Here is a 21,577-nt window from a genome sequence, read left to right as displayed (position 1 = left end):
GAAGCATCCAGGGAGGGATTGTAGGCCTGGGGAGGGGGATATTTCTGGGATAGGCTCTTCAGGAAATAGGTAGAGAATTTTGTGCCTTTTCTCTGGAGACTATTAAGTGAGGTGTCCAGGACCGGTAGCCACAGGAGCAAAAATTTCCTCCAGCTTGTCCCTCAGTAATTTCCAGCCAGGTTAGTGGGCTGTCTGCTTCCATGCACACAAGACCATGCAGCTCCTTGGAAGTCTCTAAAGCAGAGTCTTAAGAGATGCAGAAATGTTACTTTAATGACAGGTCAGCTTGGATTAGAGGAGACAGAAGCAAAGTTTGTCCCAAAAGCAGTTCTGCCAACATCCTTCCTACCACCCCTCCTGCTACACACTCACACACACCAGGTCCTGAGAGTATGGGTGGGTGACTGGAGAAAACTGTTAGGACCTAGGGGTACATTGCTTTGGTCCAAAGCTTATTGCTAGGGCGATCACTCCTCTGTTGGCTTATCACCTTGGAACGTTTTAAAAGAGAAGTGTGTGTTTACCAGGCTGATTGGTAGAAGACTGTGGGGTACAGATCATCAGACTGTCTCATTCTTTCATCAGCTGACTGGCCAGAGACAGGCTCCCAGCTGCAGCTCCCAGTTCTTGCTCACCACCTTCCAGTCAGCTTTCAGCTGTAGTTTGGGCTTTCTTCAGTGTCCTAGTCCCAGCAGAATATAAGCTTCACAAAAGCTTGTGTGCCCAGTGCCTCAGTCAGAGCCTGGCCTATCAGTGGTGCTCAGTGAATGTTTGTTGACTGATTTCCTTTGTGTCTCTGCAGCTCCAGAAGCGCTTCATCCTGAACCTGCCAGCCTTCAGTGTTCGAATCATTGACAAAAATGGCATCCATGACCTGGCCACCATTTCCTTCTCTAAACGCAGCTCCTAACAAAATGCCCTCTCCCCACTTGCCAGGGAACTTTTTTTGACGAGCTCGTTTATTTTTTTCTACTCTCCTGACGTGCACTCTTGATAGATGGTTAATTCAGAATAAAGCTGACTATGGATAAATTGAGCTGGTTTGAATCTCAGTTTACCTGACATCACTCAGGAAGGAGATGGAGAAAGGGTCATCTGCTTGGATTTTTGGCCGAGACTGTCTTTCCTCCTGTTACTTCCCTCTGTTCGTGCTCCGATTGCCCCTTAGCAGCCCAACACCCCCACGTTCTATTTTACTGCCTGACTTCTTTCCCATCTAGCTCATTCGTATATCTTGCTGGCTAATGTCTCATTCCTTCTAAAGCAGTGATTCTTCCCCCTAAGCTAAAAAAAATTTAAAATAATTAATATAAATAGGTATTACGTGCACTTAGTAAAAAAATGCACAGAGTATAAAGACACATAGTAAAAAATGTTTCTCTTGTCCCTAAAATTCGATCACCTGCTTCCCCTCCCAGAGGAAACTTCAGATATGCTGTTCCAGTATAAAATGTGCACATGTACACACACACACACACCCTCCTTTAAAAATAAGGCTGCACTCACTCCCAGGTTTCAACTAAGTAGGTTTGGGGCTAGGAATACTTAAAGCTTCCCAAATAATTCTTATCCTCAGTCCTGACAGAGAACTCCTGGATTGAAGTTTCTTTGAGGCAGTGATCCTCAAACAGCACACATCCTAGTCCTCTGGCAGGCTTAATTGAAACATAGCTTTCTGGGTCCTACCCCTATAGCTTCGCATGTTTGGGGTGTGGCCTGCGATTTTGCATTTCTAACATTTATGAAGTGAAATATCATCTCTAAGATACTACCTGCAGATCAGAACATGTGTGTTAACAGTGTTACCATCAGATTTAAATGTCATACACTTTAGTACACCGATGATAAATGCTTTATACCATAAGAAGAAAGTTAATTATTGTATGAATGAGGGAAAAGATGATTCGTATGACCATAGCTAGTTCAACCTTTAATACCACTGTTTGAAGTGGGTTGAAGAGTGAAGTGGGGTTAGGGGTATAACAAACTTTCAAAAACTTTACTGCCAGGGAAATATATGGGGAAAGGATTAATGTTTTGTAAGGTAAGAGGTCCTAGAACATGTGTGCTTTGGGGAATGATATAGTAAACTAGTTAGAGGGAGGGACTGATGATGCAGGAAAGAAATGATGCCTAAAGAGTGAAATCCTCAAGTAGATGAGAGAGCTGGGTTAGTATTGGCTTAAAACACACACACACACACAGTCACCAGCATTCACACAGACACACAGACCCACCACCCATGACTGACACATTCGCACAGGCCCACCAAGTCTCAATAATGTACATACAGACCCAGGAGTCACTTCACACACACAACTAAAAGCCACACTGACAAGCCAAATAGACCCACCACCTGTACCCCATCTCACAGTCCCCTCCTAGGACTCTCCCTTGGGAGGCAAGTCCAGACCTGGGCTGAAGGGGGAGAGAGGGGCTTCACATTCAATGGAAAGGTTTTATTAAGAGATGAGAAAGCATTCTGAGAGTTGGGGAGGTGCATCGACCGGCAGAGTCAAAGGAAACAAGCAAATACAAAATCCCAGCGACAACCTCAGGGTCCCTAACACGTCTTTCTTCCCTCTGGCTCCCTGTCCCCCAACACTCCTTTGAACCGAAACACCCTCTCCATCCTGGTCTAGCTGGACATCTCGGAGCATGAGCAGAAAATAGTGAAACGAATCTTCAACTTGGGATAAATCAGTTGCGCTGGACATTTTAAAACTTTCAAATTTAATTTCAACACACAAATAAATAGGGCAGACAATGACAGGGCTGTGAAGTGCAGCCTGGATTCAAGTTCTACAGTTTGTGCTTTGTCTTCTTTGATCCTGCCCACTTCTTTCCAAGAGTGGGAGGGGTCCAAAGAACCCATTGGAGTTTTCTTGCCAGCACCCCTTTTTTGAGGGTCAAGATTCTGGGATGAAGGGTGCCAACTCCTCAGTAGCACCTCTGGTTTGTCAACAGTTTTCCTCCTGCCATCAGTAAAAACAGCAAGGCCTTGGACCCTAAGAGTACCCACCACTGCCCAAGCACCCTAATGGGAGGGCTCAGCTCCAAGAACCATGCCAATTTCCTGTTCAAGCACTTAGCAATCCAGGGTCAGAAAATTGCAAACAACAGGGCCCTTATCAAACCACCACAGAGAGGCCATCCCCACCTTTTCCAGCCCAGGTCTCTAACTCGGGGGTCTCTGGGTGAATGCTCTCTTTCTGGCCTTACTCTAACCCCTCCTTTTAATCCTTTCAGGCCCACCCCCAAGAGCTAAGACCTTATTTCAGACCTTGGGAGCCCCTTAGGGATGGGGCCTGGGAAGCGGTTATTTCCGATGCTTGGCATCCTTCTCTGAAGTTTTAGTGTCACCATGCCCACTGCCCGCACTGCTTAGAAACATCTTGTCCAGCCCCTTGAGTGACTCCAGCAAGTAGTTCTGGAAGGCGGTGAGGGCAGCACAGATGGCTGGCCCACCGAAACCATGGGTGATGAGGCTAAAGTGTGTCAGGCAACTCTGCACTCCGGGCTCCAGGATGAGAGCAGGGCGGCTGTTGCCCAGTGGCGAGCGGTCCTGAGCCATCAGGTCTGCAAACTCCTTACAGATCTGCCTGGTGAGGGGAAAAGGGTCAGAGGTTAGAGGTCAGAGGTCTGAGCCCAGAGAAGGACCTACCATGTTCTGGGTACTTTATTTATATTATTTTTGTGATCGATCATACCCATTTTACAGAAAAGGAAACTAAGGTTCAGAGACATTAATTGATTTGTCTCACAGCTAGTGAACAGCACATGCCAATACCCTAGGATCCTTCTTCTTGTGGACATCCTGCCCATATTCAAAGTCTAGCTCTACCACCTTATCCAGGAAACTTTCCTTGATCCACTCTCCCAATCCTACCCCCACTCCAAATACCAGTGCCTCACAGAGCTTTGAAATTATTAGGGAATAATCTAGAATCTGCCTTGAATAATTGAAATATTAGCTCATAGTGAACATGAGTTGAGGCCTACCATAGATGCTGTGCCAAGTGTATCATCTCACTTAGTCCTCACAACAAATCTATACTCTTATTATTATCCCATCGTATGATGAGGAAACTGGTTTCAAATGGGTTAGATCAGCGGTCGCCAACCTTTCGGACCCCACAGACCACTGGTGGGCGGGCCACCGGTTGGTGACCACTAGGTTAGATGACCTGCCCAAGTGGCTAAGCTGGGATTTGAATCCAGCTCTAGTTTGCAGCCATTATTTGTTTCTTTGTGCATCTTGTGTGTGGCTCAGGCAGAAGAATCACCCCTGTCTCACCTTTGTGTCACCATGGAACCCAGTCAGCATCTTAGACATGAGTGGGACCTGGAAGTGCTTAATGAGTTGGCTGGTTAATGGGTGAGGTGAGCCCTGCCCTAGATGTGTTTCTTCAGCTACAATATGAGCAGTCTCAAAGGTCTCATGAGTCATGGAAGTCCCTTGAGTCTGTGATTCCATTTCTGCCTAGGGGACTTGAGGAAGCCTCAAAGAGGGGAGGGGAGAGTTGCCATTTGAAAGACTGCATTAGGTGGGGGTACTGGCTGGTGTTCTAAGCAGGAGAGCAAGCCCAAGGATGAGAGGGCAGGAGGGATCAATTGGAGTGGGTAGGGTTTGTGTGGGTTGGATTGTGGGGTCCTCAAAGGAGTCTGGACTTTACCCAATGGATTGGTGGTTTTCAAATTTTTTTATCCCTTTCCTCTCTATGTCTCACTCTGTCTCTTCTTGCACTGGGATTCTTTCTAAAAACTAAACCTTAATGGAATAGCAGTTCATTAAACAGACCCCGAAGCATCCCCACAGAACCTAGTTTGAAAATCAGTGCAGTAGCAGTGGGAGCTATTGAAGGTTCTTGGGCAGGGGGGCAGTGCTTGTGCAGGGAATCTGAAGGAATAGTGGGGTGCTGGAGTGAAGATCCAGGAAAGAGATTAGAAGACTAGAGTTGAGGTGGCAGCATGTGAAGGGTGGTGAGGGAGGCAACAACGAGAGTTGCAGAGAGGTTAAATGTGAAGTAAGGACAAGGGGTGATCAACCTGGGGCCTGGGTGGGCATGGGTGCCCTCATGGAAATCACTGGAACAGAAGGGCTGATGGGTAAGGATCAAGCAGAGGGAGCAAGACCATGGAACCTCAGAGCCATGATGGGACTAGGGCTGGTGGTGTCATGAGGCCGTGTATGGGAACGTGGCACAGACTATGTAAGCCTGTCTATGATACCATTTTTGCTGATTCACAGAACCCAGATATATTCATATATGTCCATGTAGCATGCACAGCATTGAGTGTAGGTGTGCTGTGTGTGGTGCCACTTGTGCCCATGCATGGGGTCTGTGCATTGCACCTACATGTGCCTGTTCATGGCACCCACGACAGCCTGCGCATAGTGTCCAAAAGTGTCCACATTGCACCCTCACTCACTTGGCGGCCAGCAGCATGTTCTTGCGGCTGTGCAGTTCCCCAGGGTCAGCATGCTGTCGGCACAGGTACTCGGCAGCTGCCTTGGCTGGGAACTCGGTCTCACAGATGTAGCCGAAGTCTCGGGCCAGGTGTATGGCCTCTCCTGGGAGGAGGAGAGGCAAAGAGGTGAGCTCTCACTACAGCCAGGTGTACCTTTGAGACTGGAGCACCACCTTGAACCTTGACCTCCTGGCCAGGGCCCATCCTACCCCATCTTGCTTCTATAGATACCTTCCTCTGATTTCCCACTCCAGCAATCCCATTGCCATCCTTTGGGGCCACCAGGGATGGGCTCTGAGTTCAGGGATGGGAGCTGAGCCCACTCTGTATCCCAAAGCTTGAGCTCTATATAATCACACCCAGAGTCACCAACCTCCAGGGAAAGTACTCTAACCCCCTTATCCCTTTCCCTCATCCAATCACTGGCCACTTCTCCCCACCATACACACACATGCTCTCTATTGATTGCATGGGCACATGCATACACACACACACACACACACACACACAAAGGCTGTACATACATATCATACACAGCACTTCCTCATACATGACAGAGAACAAACATGTGACTAAACACACCTTCCTGCATTGGAGACAGTCACATACAGTCACACTGGATGACACAGGACCCCGTGTGCCTCAGTGCCCACCCTCAGGCCTCACTCACCCTCCACCAGTGAAGTGAGCAGCGTCACGTTGGCGGCCTTGCGTCGGCCAGCTGGCAAGTTGAGCCCAATCTTCTCCAGCCGTTCCCGCAGGCAGCGGCCTCCATTCTTGGACTTGGCCCTTCACGTGCACAAAGAGAGACAGACACACACTATGAAGACAAGAGAGAAGGATGCAGGCTAAGTGACCTTGCTGCTTCCACCAACCCCTGCTGAGGCTTGGGTCTGGCCCTGGGGACTGTCGGGGGCCTTTTTCAGTCTGGCCCCAACCTCTTTCTAACCTCACTGGCTTTGTAGCCAAGATGGAGGGTAGGGGGCCTAGCTCCAGGAGCCCCTCATTTCTCCCTAATCCTCTCAATAGCAGGATATCCCAGGGTGTGGCAAGATAGGCCTTTTTCCCACCTTCGCATGCCAGCCAGGCCATACACAGCTACCCAGGGACACATAGACCTTTATACAGATACACTGGGACAAGCAGACACGCACAGATACATATAGATACATACACAGATGAGCGCACACCGAGGGCCAAGAATAAACACACCCCAATAGAGACAGACACACAGAGAGAGACTCAGACACCAGGCACACATAGGGACACAGAGACAAATGTTCACACGAAGTCAGGACCTCAGGGACATGTACAGACACTCACACATTCACACGAGCCCCTCTGGGCTGCTGGAAGAGACCAGGAATAAGGAGATACTCCCATACCTGCACACATGCAGCCCCCACACGGAGGTACATGCACAAGTCTAGCTTCAGATGTACATGTGATCACATACACACAGGGTAGGACACACTCCATCCAACACATCCCACTGAAAGTAACACAGGAAACTCACATTCATGGAACATATCTTCCTAGCCACCCCCTATACCACGCACACACAAACATGCACTCATGCATGCACACACCATCCTCAGGCACACCAAGACTCAGCCCTATCTAGGCACAAAGATATGCACAAAGGGAGACAGACACACAACTAGAAGATAACTATGGACCCCAAAACGCACACACCAGAGAGGCCTTTGCTCCACAGGGGATGGACTTTGGGGTCCCTTTTCTGGAGGAGGGGGTGAAGAGGGCACTCTTCTTTCCAGACCCAGCCTTGTCCATCTGCCCAAGACGGGTGGGTCCTCCAACCCTCCTCTATGCCCAGGCTTCTTCCTCCACACCCCACCCTCAAGGCCTCAGACCTGTAGTGGCTGCTGGGGACCTGGACCTCCCCTCCAGGAGACTGAGGCATAGGTGGCCCTGTGGCTTGGGGCGAGGCTGGACCCTCCTTGATCCCCTGAGGAGGTCTGAGATGGCCACGGATTTTGGCCCAAGCACTGTGCAGGGAGCTGTGGGTTGGCCTTCCTACCTGCGAAGGACACCACCCAGGAGTGAGGCGTTGAGGCACTCGGGAGGCGAGAGTCGCCGCTGGACCTCCCCCACTGTCACCTTGTACTTGGATGTCGAGCTGAGCAGCGACAGCCGGCCTGGCACGGAGCAGAAGACCTCACTGGGGTTCGTGATGCCGCCAACCAGGCTGTCTCTGGCCAGTGAGAGGGCCGAGAGGCTGCTGGCTTTGGAGGGGATGGGGACTGTGGAGCAGAAGCAAGAGCAAAGGAGAAAGACAACACTGAGCCAGGGACTTCAGGACACTAGCAGCTGTGGAGGGAGCACGTTGATGGAGCACTCGCTCTGAGCCGGGCACCATGCTACATGCTGTGCACACAGGCACAGTTAAAAATGTCCCAGCATCTTTCAGAGGAAGGTTCTACGATCCCTGATCTACCAAGGAAGAAACTGAGGCACATTGACCTCAGTTAATGTGACTCACCCAAGTTCACTCAACTAATGGGTGGTGGAAACTGGACCTAGAACTGTCTGGTTCTTGAACCTGTGTTCCCTTCACCAAGCCAGGCTGGTGCCCTGTTAAAACTCAAACAGCCCCAGCAGACTCTTGGGGTTTTGGCATGTGTGACCACAGAGGGAGTTGGAGACGAGGAGATGGGGTCTGAGCTGCAGGCAGGATTCCTGGGTCACTGTGGCAGGGCCCAGCCCGATCTGAGCAATCACAAGGAGTCCCCAACTCCCCGCTGCCCACTTGTGATCCTATGTTTTCACCTCCCCCAAAGTAGTGAGAGGACAGGGAGGTTACAGCCCCATTAGGCCTCCAGCCCTGGCCCCTTCCTGCCAAGTCACTCTGGGATGTTCAAGGAGACCAGGAAGAAAGAGACACCCTCTGGCCCCCTCCCCCAAATGCTCTTTAATTATCCACCAACAGCTACAAAGGGCAGAGAAGGGAATCTGAGAAGTTGATTTGCTAAAACCCACTTGGACATCCTTGCCTCTAAAAGAAAGTTCTTCCTGCAGTCTAACCTCCATCTTCCTGCTCAGCTTCAGAGGGAAGAGAGAACACTTGAGACGCGTATTTCCCCTGAGGCTTAGCTTCTTTCAAGGAAGTGAGAGCCTTGGTGTTAAAAAAAAAAAAAAAGAAAGAAAGATAGCCCTGACTGGTTTGGCTTGGTGGATAGAGTGTCGGCCTGCGGACTGAAGGGTCCCAGGCTCGATTCCGGTCAGGGACGTGTACCTTGGTTGCGGGCACATTCCCGGTTGCGGGTGTGCAGGAGGCAGCTGATCGATGTTTCTCTCTCGTCGATGTTTCTAACTCTCTGTTCCTCTCCCTTCCTCTCTGTAAAAAATCAATAAAATATATTTTTTTAAAAAAGGATGTCTTATGTGTGTGTTGGTGGGGGGGGGGGGGTCATGTGGGGAGTCATGTGAGCACTCACTATGCTATGAGCTTACACAAACAACCTCACTGAATCCTCAGAACTCACAAGGTGGCTACATTCATTATTCTCATTTTGCAGATGAGAAAATTGAAGCCCACAGAGGTGAAGTAGTGTGCCTGAGCTCACACTGCTGGTAGACTTAGAACCAGCAGCAAGCCCTGGACTGTGGTCTCAAAGACCACGCTCTTAGCCCTCCAGCCATACGGCAAGTATTTGCTGAGGAGCTGTGCTGGGCCTTGGGAATGCAGAGGCAGACAAGGATGACCAGGACCTAGCCTGGCAGAGCCCCTCCAGCTTTTCCCTCTCTGGGTGTGCATTTCCCCTTCCCCTGTCCCCCAGCCAGAAACCTCAGTGATGCCTCTCCCACCACATCCCATCCGTCACCACGTCCTAGGTTTTCATTTCTCCACGTGCCCTGAATGTTGCCCCTTCTCCATGTATGCACAGACTCTCACTTCCTGCCTGAATTTCAGCACAATCCCTGCTCTGGTGTCCCTGCCCTGCTGCAGAGGGAACTTTCTTAAACACACATCACTCTCCAGCCTAAAGCTGGTCAGTGTCCAGTCAGTTCCCTGAGAGACAAAGTCCAGCTCCATAGCTGGGCAAAATGATGTCCCCTGTCCTTCAGGAAGTACCGACTCTATACCCAGTGCTTTACATGAACAGCTCTGGGGAGTGGATGCCATTATCCATCCCCATTTTAAAATGAAAAAACTCAGTTGGTCACAGCAATCAGGAGCACAGCCTCTGATCATGGACTCCAGAGCTCACATCCTAACCATCATCAGACCCTGCTTCACCCTCCTTTATAGCCTGGCCATGCCTACCCCTCTTGCCTGGTCCCCGGCTTACCCTTTAGCCTCTTGACCCAGACCGACCAACAGAAGTATACTGTGAGCCATGTATGTAAATTGACAGTTTCTCAGAGCCCTATTTTAAAAAATAAAAAGAAACTTGCAAGGTTAATATATTTTATTTACCCCACTATATCAAACATATTATCACTGAAACATAATCAATATATTAAAAATTACTACTGGGCTACTAAACATGCTTTTCTTTTCTTTTTTTTAAATATATTTTATTGATTTTTTTACAGAGAGGGATAGAGAGCCAGAAACATTGATGAGAGAGAAACATCGATCAGCTGCCTCCTGCACGCCCCTCACTGGGGATGTGCCCGCAACCAAGGTACATGCCCTTGACCGGAGTCGAACCTGGGACCCTTGAGTCCGCAGGCAGACGCTCTATCCACTGAGCAAAACTGGTTCTGACAACATTCTTTTCTTATACTTAGTCTTCAAAATTCAATGCATATTTTACCCTTACAACCTATCTTAATGCAGACTAGCCACATTTCAAGTGCCCACTAGCCCCATGTGGCTAGCGGCTCCCACAGTAGATAGCACAGCTCTAGACTTCAAAGGGGAAGCACAATAGGTAACCTATGTCAGCGAGATGTGGGCAACTGGTGACTGGCGCTGCCCTGTGCAAAGCCGCCACTGGGCTCTTACCATGCTGGACATACCGACATTGCCGGATATCCTGGTTTGTTTGTTTGTTTGTTTTTGCTGGTGAGATCAGGACTCTGGATTTCTATGAGAAATCTCTGTGTTTTTAAACATGAAAAAGTGCTCAACGTCATTAATCACTGGGGAAATGAAAATTAAAACTATACTGAGATACTACTGGGATGGCTATAATAAAAACAATAGACAATATCAAGTGTAGGTGAGAATGTGGAGCAACTGGAACCCTTACATTGCTAGTGGGAATGTAAAATAGAACAGCCACTTTAGAAAACAGCTTGGCATTTTCTTAAAAAATTAAACACAGCCCTAGCCGGTTTGGCTCAGTGGATAGAGCGTCGGCCTGAGGACTGAAGGGTCCCGGGTTCGATTCCAGTGAAGGGCATGTACCTTGGTTGCAGGCACATCCCCAGTAGGGGGCGTGCAGGAGACAGCTGATCGATGTTTCTCTCTCATCTATGTTTCTAACTCTCTATCCCTCTCCCTTCCTCTCTGTAAAAAATCAATAAAATATATTTTTTAAAAAATTAGGGAGAAACCAAGATGGCGGCATAGGTAAACACGGGAGTTTGCTGCCTCGAACAACCACTTCAAAAATACAACTAAAAGACGGAACGGACATCATCCAGAACCACAGGAAAGCTGGCTGAGTGGAAGTTCTACAACTAGGAGGAAAGAGAAAAGGATACCGAGGCTCAGAGGAGGCGCAGTGCTGAAGTAAAATACTAAGGTTAGGAGTGCATGCGGAGCCGGCTGGAGGCTGAGGGCGCGGTTGTCGTTTTCAATCGGGAGGGAGTCTCAGGCTCTGAGCTCCAGTTCCGGGCGAGTCTCTAAGGACCCACACTCATACGGGAGAAGCGGGACTGTCTGCCATCGCTCAGAACCCTAGGGCAGCCTTCTCTCCGTGGTGCTTGCTGCGACTACTGGGACACTGAGAAGCAGAGCCTCTGAGGGCAAGACTGAGAGCAGCCATAATTGCTAACCCCGCCCTGTTGATCCCGTGGTACCCGCCCCGCCCAAGCCCTGCAGGGAGGCTTTTGCTGGATAGCCTCAGGCAAAGGCTAGATTAGCACCTCCCTAGAGATCCAGGAGCCAGAAAGCCCAGAGGTCAGAGTGGGACCATCCAGCTTGCAGCTCCATGGAACCATAAAAGACACACTCAGGGGGCAGACTCAGTGAGCACCAAAGCCCCATCGAAGCAAGTCTAGCCCCAGAGGGGTGTCTCCAGCACAGAAGTTCTCCCACCGCAGACACAGCTGATTCTCACAGCCAATTGGCCTGGAGGTCAATTCCTCACAGTGATAACTACAACAATCAAGGCTTAACCACAACAAGACTGTGCACAAAGTCCACAAGGGGGTGCACCAAGAGTGTCTACCTCAGGTAATTGGGACACTTAGCACAGAAAGGCACTCTATCGACACAGCAAAAATGCCAAGACAAAGAAACAGGACACAAACGACAGAATTGGAGGAAAGCAAACTGTTGGATATAGAGTTCAAAACCACACTTTTAAGGTCTTTAAAGAACTGTTTAGAAGCCGCTGATAAATTGAGTAAGGCCCTCGAAAAGACTGGTGAGACCACCGATAAATGTAGTGAGATCCTCAAGAAATCTAATGAGACCCTCGATGTTGTGATAAAGGACCAACTAGAAATTAAGCATACACTGACTGAAATAAAGAATATTATACAGACTCCCAACAGCAGACCAGAGGGTCGCAAGGATCAAGTCAAAGATTTGAAATACGAAGAAGCAAAAAACACCCAACCGGAAAAGCAAAATGAAAAAAGAATCCGAAAATATGAAGATAGTGTAAGGAGCCTCTGGGACAGCTTCAAGCGTACCAACATCCGAATTATAGGGGTGCCAGAAGATGAGAGAGAGCAAGATATTGAAAACCTATTTGAAGAAATAATGACAGAAAACTTCCCCTACCTGGTGAAAGGAATAGACTTCCAAGTCCAGGAAGCGCAGAGAACCCCAAACAAAAGGAATCCAAAGAGGACCACACCAAGACACATCATAATTAAAATGCCAAGAGCAAAAGACAAAGAGAGAATCCTAAAAGCAGCAAGAGAAAGAAAGTCAGTTACCTACAAGGGAGTACCCATACGACTGTCAGCTGATTTCTCAAAGGAAACTTTGCAGGCCAGAAGGGAATGGCAAGAAATATTCAAAGTGATGAATACCAAGAACCTACAACCAAGACTACTTTATCCAGCAAAGCTATCATTCAGAATTGAAGGCCAGATAAAGAGCTTCACAGATAAGAAAAAGCTAAAGGAGTTCATCACCACCAAACCAGTATTATATGAAATGCTGAAAGGTATCCTGTAAGAAGAGGAAGAACAAGAAAAAGGTAAAGATACAAATTATGAACAACAAATACACATCTATCAACAAGTGAATCTAAAAATCAAGTGAATAAATAATCTGATGAACTGGTGATTGTAATAGAATCAGGGACATAGAAAGGGAATGGACTGACTATTCTTGGGGGGGGGGAGGAAGGGGTGTGGGGGTGAGTGAAGAGATTAGACAACAATCGTGCACCTATGGATGAGGACAGTGGGTGGGGAGTGAGAGCAGAGGATGGGGTTGGAACTGGGTGGAGGGGAGTTATGGTGGGAAAAAAGAGTAACTAATGTAATAATTTGAACAATAAAGATTTAATAAATAAATAAATAAATAAAAATAAAAATAAAAAAAAATTAAACACAAACTGCCCTGGCCAGTGTGGGTAAGTGGTTAGAGTGTCGGCCTGTGCACCAAAGTTTCGAGGGTTCGATTCCCAGTCAAGGGCACGTGCCTGGGTTGCAGGTTCGATTCTCAGCCCCGGTCAGGACTCATGTGAGAGGCAACCAATTGATGTGTTTCTCTCACATTGATATTTCTCTCTGTCTTTCCCTCTCTCTTCCACTCTCCCTAAAAATCAATGGAAAAATACCCTCAGGTGAGGATTAACAACAACAACAACAAAAATTTAAACACAAATTTACCATAAAATCCAGCATTTCCACTTTTAGGAATTTAGCTAAAAGCAATGAAAACGTATATCCACACAAAGACATGTATGTGAGTGACTATAGCAGCATTATTCATCATAGCCAAAAAGCGAAAACACCAAGTAATCAACTGATGAATGAATAAACAAAATGTGTTGCATCCATACAATCGAATACTTGCTCAGCAATTTTGAAAAAAGAAGTACTTATACATGCTACAATGTGAATGAACCTCAAAATATTATGCTAAGTAAAAGAAGCTAGATGCAAAAGTCTGTATATTTATATACTCCATTTATATAATATATCTAAAACATGCAAATTTGTAGACAGAAAGCTGATAGTGGTTGCCTAAAGCTTGGGGTGAGAATGGGGATTAACCACAAATAAAGGAATTTTGGGGGTGATGGAAATGTCTAAAAATGGATGTGGGTATGCCCTGGCTGGTTGGCTCAGTTGTTTGTAGTGTCATCCATACACCAAAAGGTGGCGGGTTGGAGTCCTGGTCAGGGCCCACACCTAGGTTTTGGGTTTGATCCCCAGTTGGGTGCGTATGGGAGGTAACTAATTGATGTCTCTCTCTCTCTCTCTCTCTCTCTCTCTCTCAAAAAAAAAAAAAAAAAATCAATGAAACATATCCTCAGGTAAGGATTTAAAAAATGGATGTAGTTATGACTATGCAAATAGAAATTTACTAAAAAAATCATCTTGATATAGTCTAACAATGGATGAATTTTAGGTATGTAAGCTTTATTTCAATAAATGGGTAAAAAAATGCAAGTTCCAGGGATTCTCATTCAGTAGATGTGAGGTGGTATCCCAGAAGTCCGCATTTTTTAACAAGTATCCCCAAGGGATCTGACACAGTGGTCCCTTAGACCACACTTAGAGTATCACTGCCCAAAGCCTGAGGGGGAGGGAGAGCAGGAGGAAGACAGACAGGAGAGGTAGTGACCCTCCTCCCAGCCCACCTGCCTTTCCTCATCTCCCCCAGTGGAGCCTGCTGGTTAAGTTTACCTTCTCACCAACTGCCAGAGGGGTTCTTTTACTTATTTACTTTACATATTTTTATTGATTTCAGAGAGGAAGGGAGAGGGAAAGATAGAAACATCAATGATGAGAGAGAATCATTGATCAGCTGCCTTTTGCACACCCCACACTGGGGATCGAGCCCACAACCTAGGCATGAGCCCTTGACTGGAATCGAACCTGGGACCCTTCAGTCCACAGGTCGATGCTTTATCCACTGAGCCAAACGGGCTAGGGCCAGAGGGGTTCTTTTAAATATAGCTCCTACCCTTCACTCCCATGCTCTACACTGTCCTCACATACCGTCCAAACTCTCTGCACGGACACTGGTTCTTCAGCCTCTCTTTGGGGCAGACAGTGGCCTGTCTGGGAGGCAAATGAAGCAGGGTTGTGCAAGTGCAGGGTCCGATTCTGTTTTTACGTAGTAAAAGTTTGATATTTTGTTTATCATGGATTTTTGGCATTATTTTTATTTTAAAATATCGCATAAAAATATATTATGTATCTAAATCTTGCCTCAGAGTGACTACCTCACCCTAGGCCTGGCCCTGCTTGGATCCTCATTTGGAAGCCCACACCCTCGCCATCTCCCTTTCCTTCCCCAGAGCCAAGAGGAGCTGAGGGGAGGTGACTGTTTACATCAGCCCAGGTTTGCCCCGGAGATCCCCCTGAGATTGGAAGATGGAGCCCAGCAGAGAGGGATTCCCCACCCCCAAGGAGGCAACCCACTCTCCTCAGAGGGAAGGAGGAATATCTCAGTTCTCATCTCCAAACCACTCCCCTCCAACTTTGACTATATAAACTGAAACCCATGGAGATTTTTATTCTTTATAACCTGTCTGGCTTTTCCACAGACAGGGCCTTTGCACACGCTGTGCCTAGTGCAGTGAAAGCAGCAGGATCCTTTCTACACCCCTCTCTCAATGCACTCAGACTTCAAAACCCATCAAGCATTCATTCAACAAACACCCATTGGGCGCCTAGGGACCCGCTTCCTAGTGCCTCCTCCAGGAAGCCTCCCAACCTCAGGCCCTCGCTGCTCCTTCTGAGCTCTCACCACCACCTGCACAGGCCCTCTCACTGCCTTTCTCAGCCAGAAAATATTCCTGTCCAGGTCTGTCTTCCTCTCCAGGCCCGCCTGCTCTCGGTGCCCCTAGGACAGGTCGCAAAACTGGAGGAAACAAATGTGGGCAGAAAATGGAGGGCTCCCCGCTTCCCCTGGGGTCGGCTGGAACCCCACCTGCCATTCTCTAACCCACATCGGGGCTTCAAGGGGCTGCTCATCTGGAAGGGCGTGGGGAGCTTCGCCTCCCGGGGCCCCTCCGGGACAAGTGCTGGAGACTCAAGATTTTACAACCAAGGGCTGGGCCCCGACAACTTCCAGGCTCTCCTTCCCCCAGGAGCCCATGGTAGGAAGATCGCGTCGCTTTGGGGATAGGCCCGAGCTGCCTGCCTCCCTTTCGCATCCAGAACTCCAATCGTCCTGTACACACAGTCGCCCCTGCCGTCGAAGCCGGGAGATGCTGGAGGAATCGGATGCTTCAGCTAGCCAAGACTGATTTTCCATAAATGCAGGACCGGGTCGGAAGGAGGTGCCCACAGCTGCCGGCAGGTGCTAGCCGACTTCAGGACTCCCCTGGGGTTCCCAATGCCTGAGGGCGAGGCAGGGCGCTAATTCACCGCCCTCAAGGAGCTAGTGAGTCCCTCAGTGCCAGCGGAGAACCCCGGCGAAAATTGTTCGCTGCGAGCAGGGCTCTAGCCGGACCAACTGTTTAGCCAAAGAGCACATCCCCAGGTCCGGGCCCCGGGGACCAGCCTCCGTATTTGCAAAGCCTGACCCCACCGGCCTTGTGCTCCGGGCTTTGACGTCCAGGATGGGGTGCCCAGGGCGCCGGTTACCCAGCTCATTCAGCCACTGACCCGCTGCTGCTGCGGTCCAGTGGGTGTGTGCGCCTGTTCCCGCAACACCCGAGGGGCACCGACAACCACATCTGCCTCCCCGCCTACCCCACCCCACCCCACCCCACCCACCGCCCCCAGCCAGCACAGCAGGACTCTGGGCAGTCCTGGCCACACTCACCGTGTTCTTGGGACCGCCTGTGGGGACCGGCACACATCTTGGGCCTGGGATTTATGGAAACTGATGTTCCTTGAGAGAAACCAACTCCCTCCTCACAGCCAGTCCTCCCACCCTTGCTCTGGTCTGGGGGTTGGGGTTTAAAGTACCCAGAGAACGGGCTGATTTTCTACTCTTCCCCAGGCAGAGGTCCCCAAGCCCGTTCCCAAAATGCAGGGGGCTAGTCTCCCCCTGCCCCCCACCTTAGGTCTCCCAACCCCTCAGCCATGGCACTGGACACTAAGACCATGATCATATCTCTGGGTTGACAGAGCTTTTCCTTCCTAGGGCTTAAAAAAACAAAACAAAACAAAAAAACAAAGCCATCGCAGTGCCTGCCCCAAAGAGCTAGGTCCCGCATTCAGGCAGCCAGGTTCCCAGAATCCTCCCAAACCCCAGCTCCAGGTCACAGCCCCAAAACCAGGTCTGTCCTCTTAGCTTGTCAACACACACTTCAGGCAGTCCAACTAATCCTCAGTCCCTGGTAACGCAGTCCTAGCTCCTCGAAGTCCATCCCCCACCTCCCACCCCCACCTCCACTTCCACCTCCACCCCCAGCCTCTGCTGGGAACAGGTGGAGGGCAAACAGAGCCCGTGCTTGAATTCACCACCTCAGATTTGTCTGAGCCTCTGGATTCTTGCCCTGCACCAGCCCCAAATCTAAAGGGCCTGCCCAAGGCCTAGACCCACTTGAGGGCAAGTCTCAAACCCTTGCCTTTTTCTAGTCCATCCCTTCTCCCTCCACCCCCCCCCCCCCCCCCCCCAAAGCACAGAAGTGACCCTCACAAGCTTAGAGATCCTCAGTACTAAAGATCAAATTCCGGGACACAATGGAGACCATGATACACATATAGAAACCCCCAAACACATGGAAATGTACACCAACATGAGAGAAATGCACCACACACTCAACAACAGAAACACATATACCAAGAAATACCAGAACGACGCCTAGGAAAGGGACATACAGGACCTGAACTCACGCTGACACCCAGGAGCAGGCAGGCCCTCCCCCTCGTGCACACACCAGCTCCTCTAACCTTAATGCCAAAAAGGCTCCCGCTTGGAGAGAAAATTCCCCAGGGAAACGCAAGAATACCACCGCCTCCCATCCCGGCAACTCCCCATCACCCGTCAAGATCCTGCAGGGAAGGGGGCAGAAAGCCCTTGCCAGGCTAGCAAGTGGTAAGGTTCTGTAAGGTGGGAACAGCACCTCCATTCTCACCTCTAAGGAAACAGGGAAGTGGTTTAACTCGTTCTGCAAATTAAGTCCAGATCCGCAAAAGCGCCCTCCCCTCCGTAGGGAGAGACCAGGCCCCTGTGAGGCTGGAGTGGCGGGCAAGTTGGGTGAGCGCTGATGGACTGGGCTCACCCCAGGCCGCAGGCTCTAGGGCCAACACCCACCTGCGCAGTTGCCCACGCTCTGGCCAGCCCCCTACCCCAGCCCCCCTCCGCCTCTACTGCCCCTCTACTGGGCCGAGGAGTGCCCCGTGGCCACCACGTGGGGCGGTGACGCACAGGAGGCAGCTCCAAGGGGGAAGAAAGTGGGTCTGTGCGCCCAGGGCCTGCACCATCTCGCCCGATTCTGCCCTGCAGATGCACGCCATTCCTTACCTTTCTTGATCACAGACTGGTCCAGTAGGCTCACTCCCGAATCATCCATGGCCTGCAAATAGGAGAGGCGGTGGTAAGAGTGCGTGTGGACCTAGTGTCCTTTCGCTTCCCAAGCCCCCGCTGTCCCTGGTCCCTGACCTGTCTGCTCCGGCCAACAACGTGCACTACGGTCGGGTCGCCTGGGGTGGGGCCAGGATTCGCCGAGGCTCCGCACCATCTGTGCAGCCGATCGGGGCCCTGGGTACCTCACCGTGCCGTGCTTGCCGTAAGGGAATTGTGAACCTTGGGGAATTTTGAATCTCTGCCTCTCTTCGCTCCAGGCTCAGGCTGCCTCAGCGGACCCGACTCGGCATAGATGCCCTACGTGGCCCAGCCGAGAGGGAGAGAAGTGGCGCAGCCCCTTCCCATTTACTCGGCGGAGGGTTGCTGCCACCCAGGCACGGCGAAGAGGCTGTCCCCGCCGCCGTAAGGGCCAGGCAGCGTCTAAGCCAGGACCCCGACGCATCCTAGGAGTCATGGGTGAGAAGCGGCAGGCTGGGGGGAAAGTTGGTTTCCCTTTTTCGGCGCCTTCCCTCCAGCCAGGGCCCTCCATCTGGCCCTTCCTGGACAATTCCGGCCTCACCTGCAAGTCCTCCAGGCCGGGCGGCGCCGCCAGCCCGGGAAGGCCGAGGGGCGCGTCCGCCAGGCCGTGCGCGCCGTCGGCCAGGCTGTGCAGGAGCCGGGGCACCGCGGCGGCGTAGTCGCGGCGCGGGTCCAGCCCCAGGGCGCGGGCGGGCGGCGCCAGCAGGCCCGGCGGCTCGTTGTGGGCGCGGGCGGCGGCGCGGGGCGCGGTCCAGGCGGCCGGTGGAGGCTGCGGCTGTGCCAGGGGCGCCAGGCCGCCGTACGGGTCGCCGGCCAGGTGGGGAAAGGCGGCGGTGGCGTCGGGCGCCTGGCCGTAGGGCAGGGGCGGCTGCGGGTAGGGCGGCGGGAAGTAGGGCGGCTGGAAGTCGGCGGCCGCGGCCGCGGCGGGCGTGTGGCAGAGCGGGGGCGCCGGGCCGTAGGCCGCCGGAGGCAGGGACGACAGGCGGGCCCCTCCGGCCGCTGCGCCCAGCCCGTCGGGGCGCTCCTGGAGAAGGAGAAGGGTGCGTTAGGCGATCGCCCGCAGCCGACAGGGGTCCGGCCCAGAAGGACCCTCCTCCTGGACAGCTCGCAAGGGTCCAGCGGCCGTCCTGCCCGCTTCTACCCGCTTCCCGGGGCCCGAGGTTTATCCTTGGAGACCTGCGCTCACCGTCCTCGGCGGGCGGGGCCCCTGCGGTCCCCTCCCGCTGAGACTTCGTTGTGGGAGGGGGTTCGGAAGGTCCCGCACTCAGGCCTCCTGCTGTCCCCGCGCCCCCGGGCCCCGACTACTCACCATGGGGGAGTAAGTGTGCACCAGCATGGGGCAGCTAGCCGGGGTGCGAGGCGCGGCGGCGGCGGAGCCCTCGCCCGACGGCCAGCGGGCGGGACGCGGGACGGGAGCCTGCACAGCCCGAGGGGGTCACTTGGTGGCGGGAGTGGAGGTCAACCCAACCTGGAACCCAGCGGGCATCGGGTCCTCAAGTGTGGACGACCCCGGGCGAGTCCATGGGGGCCCGGGAGGCGGGCCAAACGGGCTCCGATCGCACTTGGGAAAGTCGGCCAGCGGGTGCCCAGCGCCCGCCCTGCTCCCTCTGAGCGCAGCCTGCTCCATGCACTCCAGTTATAGTGGCGGGGGCGCGCCGGGCCTCGGGGGCGCGCATTAAAGAGACACGCGGTGGCCGCTTTCTCCCTTCTTACTAGCGAAGGCTCGGGGGAGGCGTGGCTTCGGCGCGACCCCGTAGGGTGAGTACCGCCTCGTGAACCCAATCCCCGCGGGTCACCCAGCTGCTGTGAAGCAGAGAAGGATTCAGGGCTGGGACGTAGTGGCTTTATTGCTTCTTTGCCTTGGAGCAAAGCACCACTGTTCCTCAGCCTCAGCTTCCTTGTCTGTAAAATGGGTATCCGCCTTTTCTCTAACCATCTCACCTCGCCGTGGGTGAGGTGGGCGATCGTGAATGTGGAAGAAGTTTGTGAGCTGTAGACTCAAGCCCACTGGCTCATGTGTATGCGTGTGTGCCTGTGCGTGTGTGTGTCTCTCTGAATGTTTCCAGATCAAAGGGCCTCTGAGGGTGCCCACTTACTCCAGGAGGCTTCCCAGTGCCACGCCAGCGTCTGAGTAAGCTGGGGATGATCTCTCCAGACAAAGAGTTTCCTGGGACTGGGGTTGAGCATGAGTTCCATCTGAGGAGGGCCTGGCTGGCTGAATGTGGGTCTGTTGAGTGAATCTGTGTGTAACGGACACTGTGTGGATGGTATGTGATCCTTACACTAGCACCCACAGGCTGTGTTACCATGGCAGACACTGGGTAGCTCTCAAGCATGTTCCAGTCTCTGCGGTCACTCTATCTTTCTTTTTCTCAAAACCCAACCCTGCCCTCCTGAGAGAAACCGGGACAGAGATTAAAGAAAGGGAAACGAGAGGATTGCTAAGGGGAATGAGAATTAAGAAAGCAGAAGGAAGATGTTTTTTAAAAGCCAGAAGGTGCTCAAACCAGGGTATAACAGAAATCGTCCCAGCAAACATGTATTACAGAGAGTGCCAGACTCTGCTAAGTACTTAATGAATAGTGAGCTCTTGAACCCTCACAACAGCCCTATGAGACAGATAGCCTTATCACCCCCATTCTCAGGTGAGGAGAATGAGGCAGAGAGGTGAACTGACTTGCCCAAGGTCAAGCAGCTGGTTAAGTGCCAGAGCCGGGATAGCCCCCTTCTAGCCTCTCTCTGTGCTCAGAATTCCTAGTCTGTGTTGTCTGATACTCAGGTGCCTAGAATTTAGTCCTGACTTCAACTGACCTGTGATGCTGGGCAAATCCCTCTTGCTCTCTGGTCTGAGTTTCTGCAACTTCAAAAACAACAATAAAGTAGGGGAGGACAGAGAGGACTGGATGTGGGAGACAGAACATAAAGGTAAAAAATTTGAGATAGATTAGAGGAGAAGGAGCTAGAGGAGACACCATTAACCCATGAAATGTAGGTGGAGGAGACTTGAAAGGGGTATCCCAGGAGGTACAGGTCTGGGTCATCTCAGCCTAGGGGTCTGTGGGGTGTGAGGAGGCTAATAACAGCTAAAGAGTCACCACTAAGAACTTTCCAGAGGCTGGACCACCAGCTAGAGTGGAGGATGAGACAGAACTGGGCAGCTCTGCAGCCTTCGTGCCCAGGACAGATCAGTGGACAGGAGTATGCTTGCATGTGTGTCTATATATGTGGGTGTGTGAGTCTGTGGTGAGGCCACCCTCAAGTTCAGCA

General features: G+C 51.5%; 2 protein-coding genes across 2 annotated transcripts in view; one reads left to right on the top strand and one right to left on the bottom strand.

Moving 5' to 3' along the window:
- PSMB2 (proteasome 20S subunit beta 2) overlaps window positions 1-1,036 on the top strand; it is a 37,017-nt gene extending 35,981 nt beyond the window's left edge. The window contains exon 6 of the mRNA XM_070404717.1: window positions 803-1,036. Within this exon, the coding sequence (XP_070260818.1) occupies window positions 803-910 (108 nt within the window). The 3' untranslated portion in view covers window positions 911-1,036. The remainder of the gene's footprint in view (window positions 1-802) is intronic.
- A 2,283-nt stretch (window positions 1,037-3,319) lies between these two features.
- TFAP2E (transcription factor AP-2 epsilon) lies at window positions 3,320-19,646 on the bottom strand. Its single transcript, XM_070403238.1, has 7 exons — window positions 19,620-19,646; window positions 18,852-19,334; window positions 18,230-18,281; window positions 7,514-7,736; window positions 6,143-6,261; window positions 5,434-5,575; window positions 3,320-3,602 (listed from the first exon to the last, which is right to left on the bottom strand). The coding sequence occupies exons 1-7, from the start codon at window positions 19,644-19,646 to the stop codon at window positions 3,320-3,322; spliced, it is 1,329 nt and encodes a 442-aa protein (XP_070259339.1).
- Between the last annotated feature and the right edge of the window lie 1,931 nt (window positions 19,647-21,577).

Source organism: Myotis yumanensis, unplaced genomic scaffold (assembly GCF_028538775.1).
Source record: "Myotis yumanensis isolate MYYU_CA2020_CCGP unplaced genomic scaffold, mMyoYum1.0.hap1 SCAF_2, whole genome shotgun sequence".
Lineage (NCBI taxonomy): Eukaryota > Metazoa > Chordata > Mammalia > Chiroptera > Vespertilionidae > Myotis > Myotis yumanensis.
Note: the sequence above shows the minus strand (reverse complement) of the source record. Positions and strands in the feature narration are given on the sequence as shown.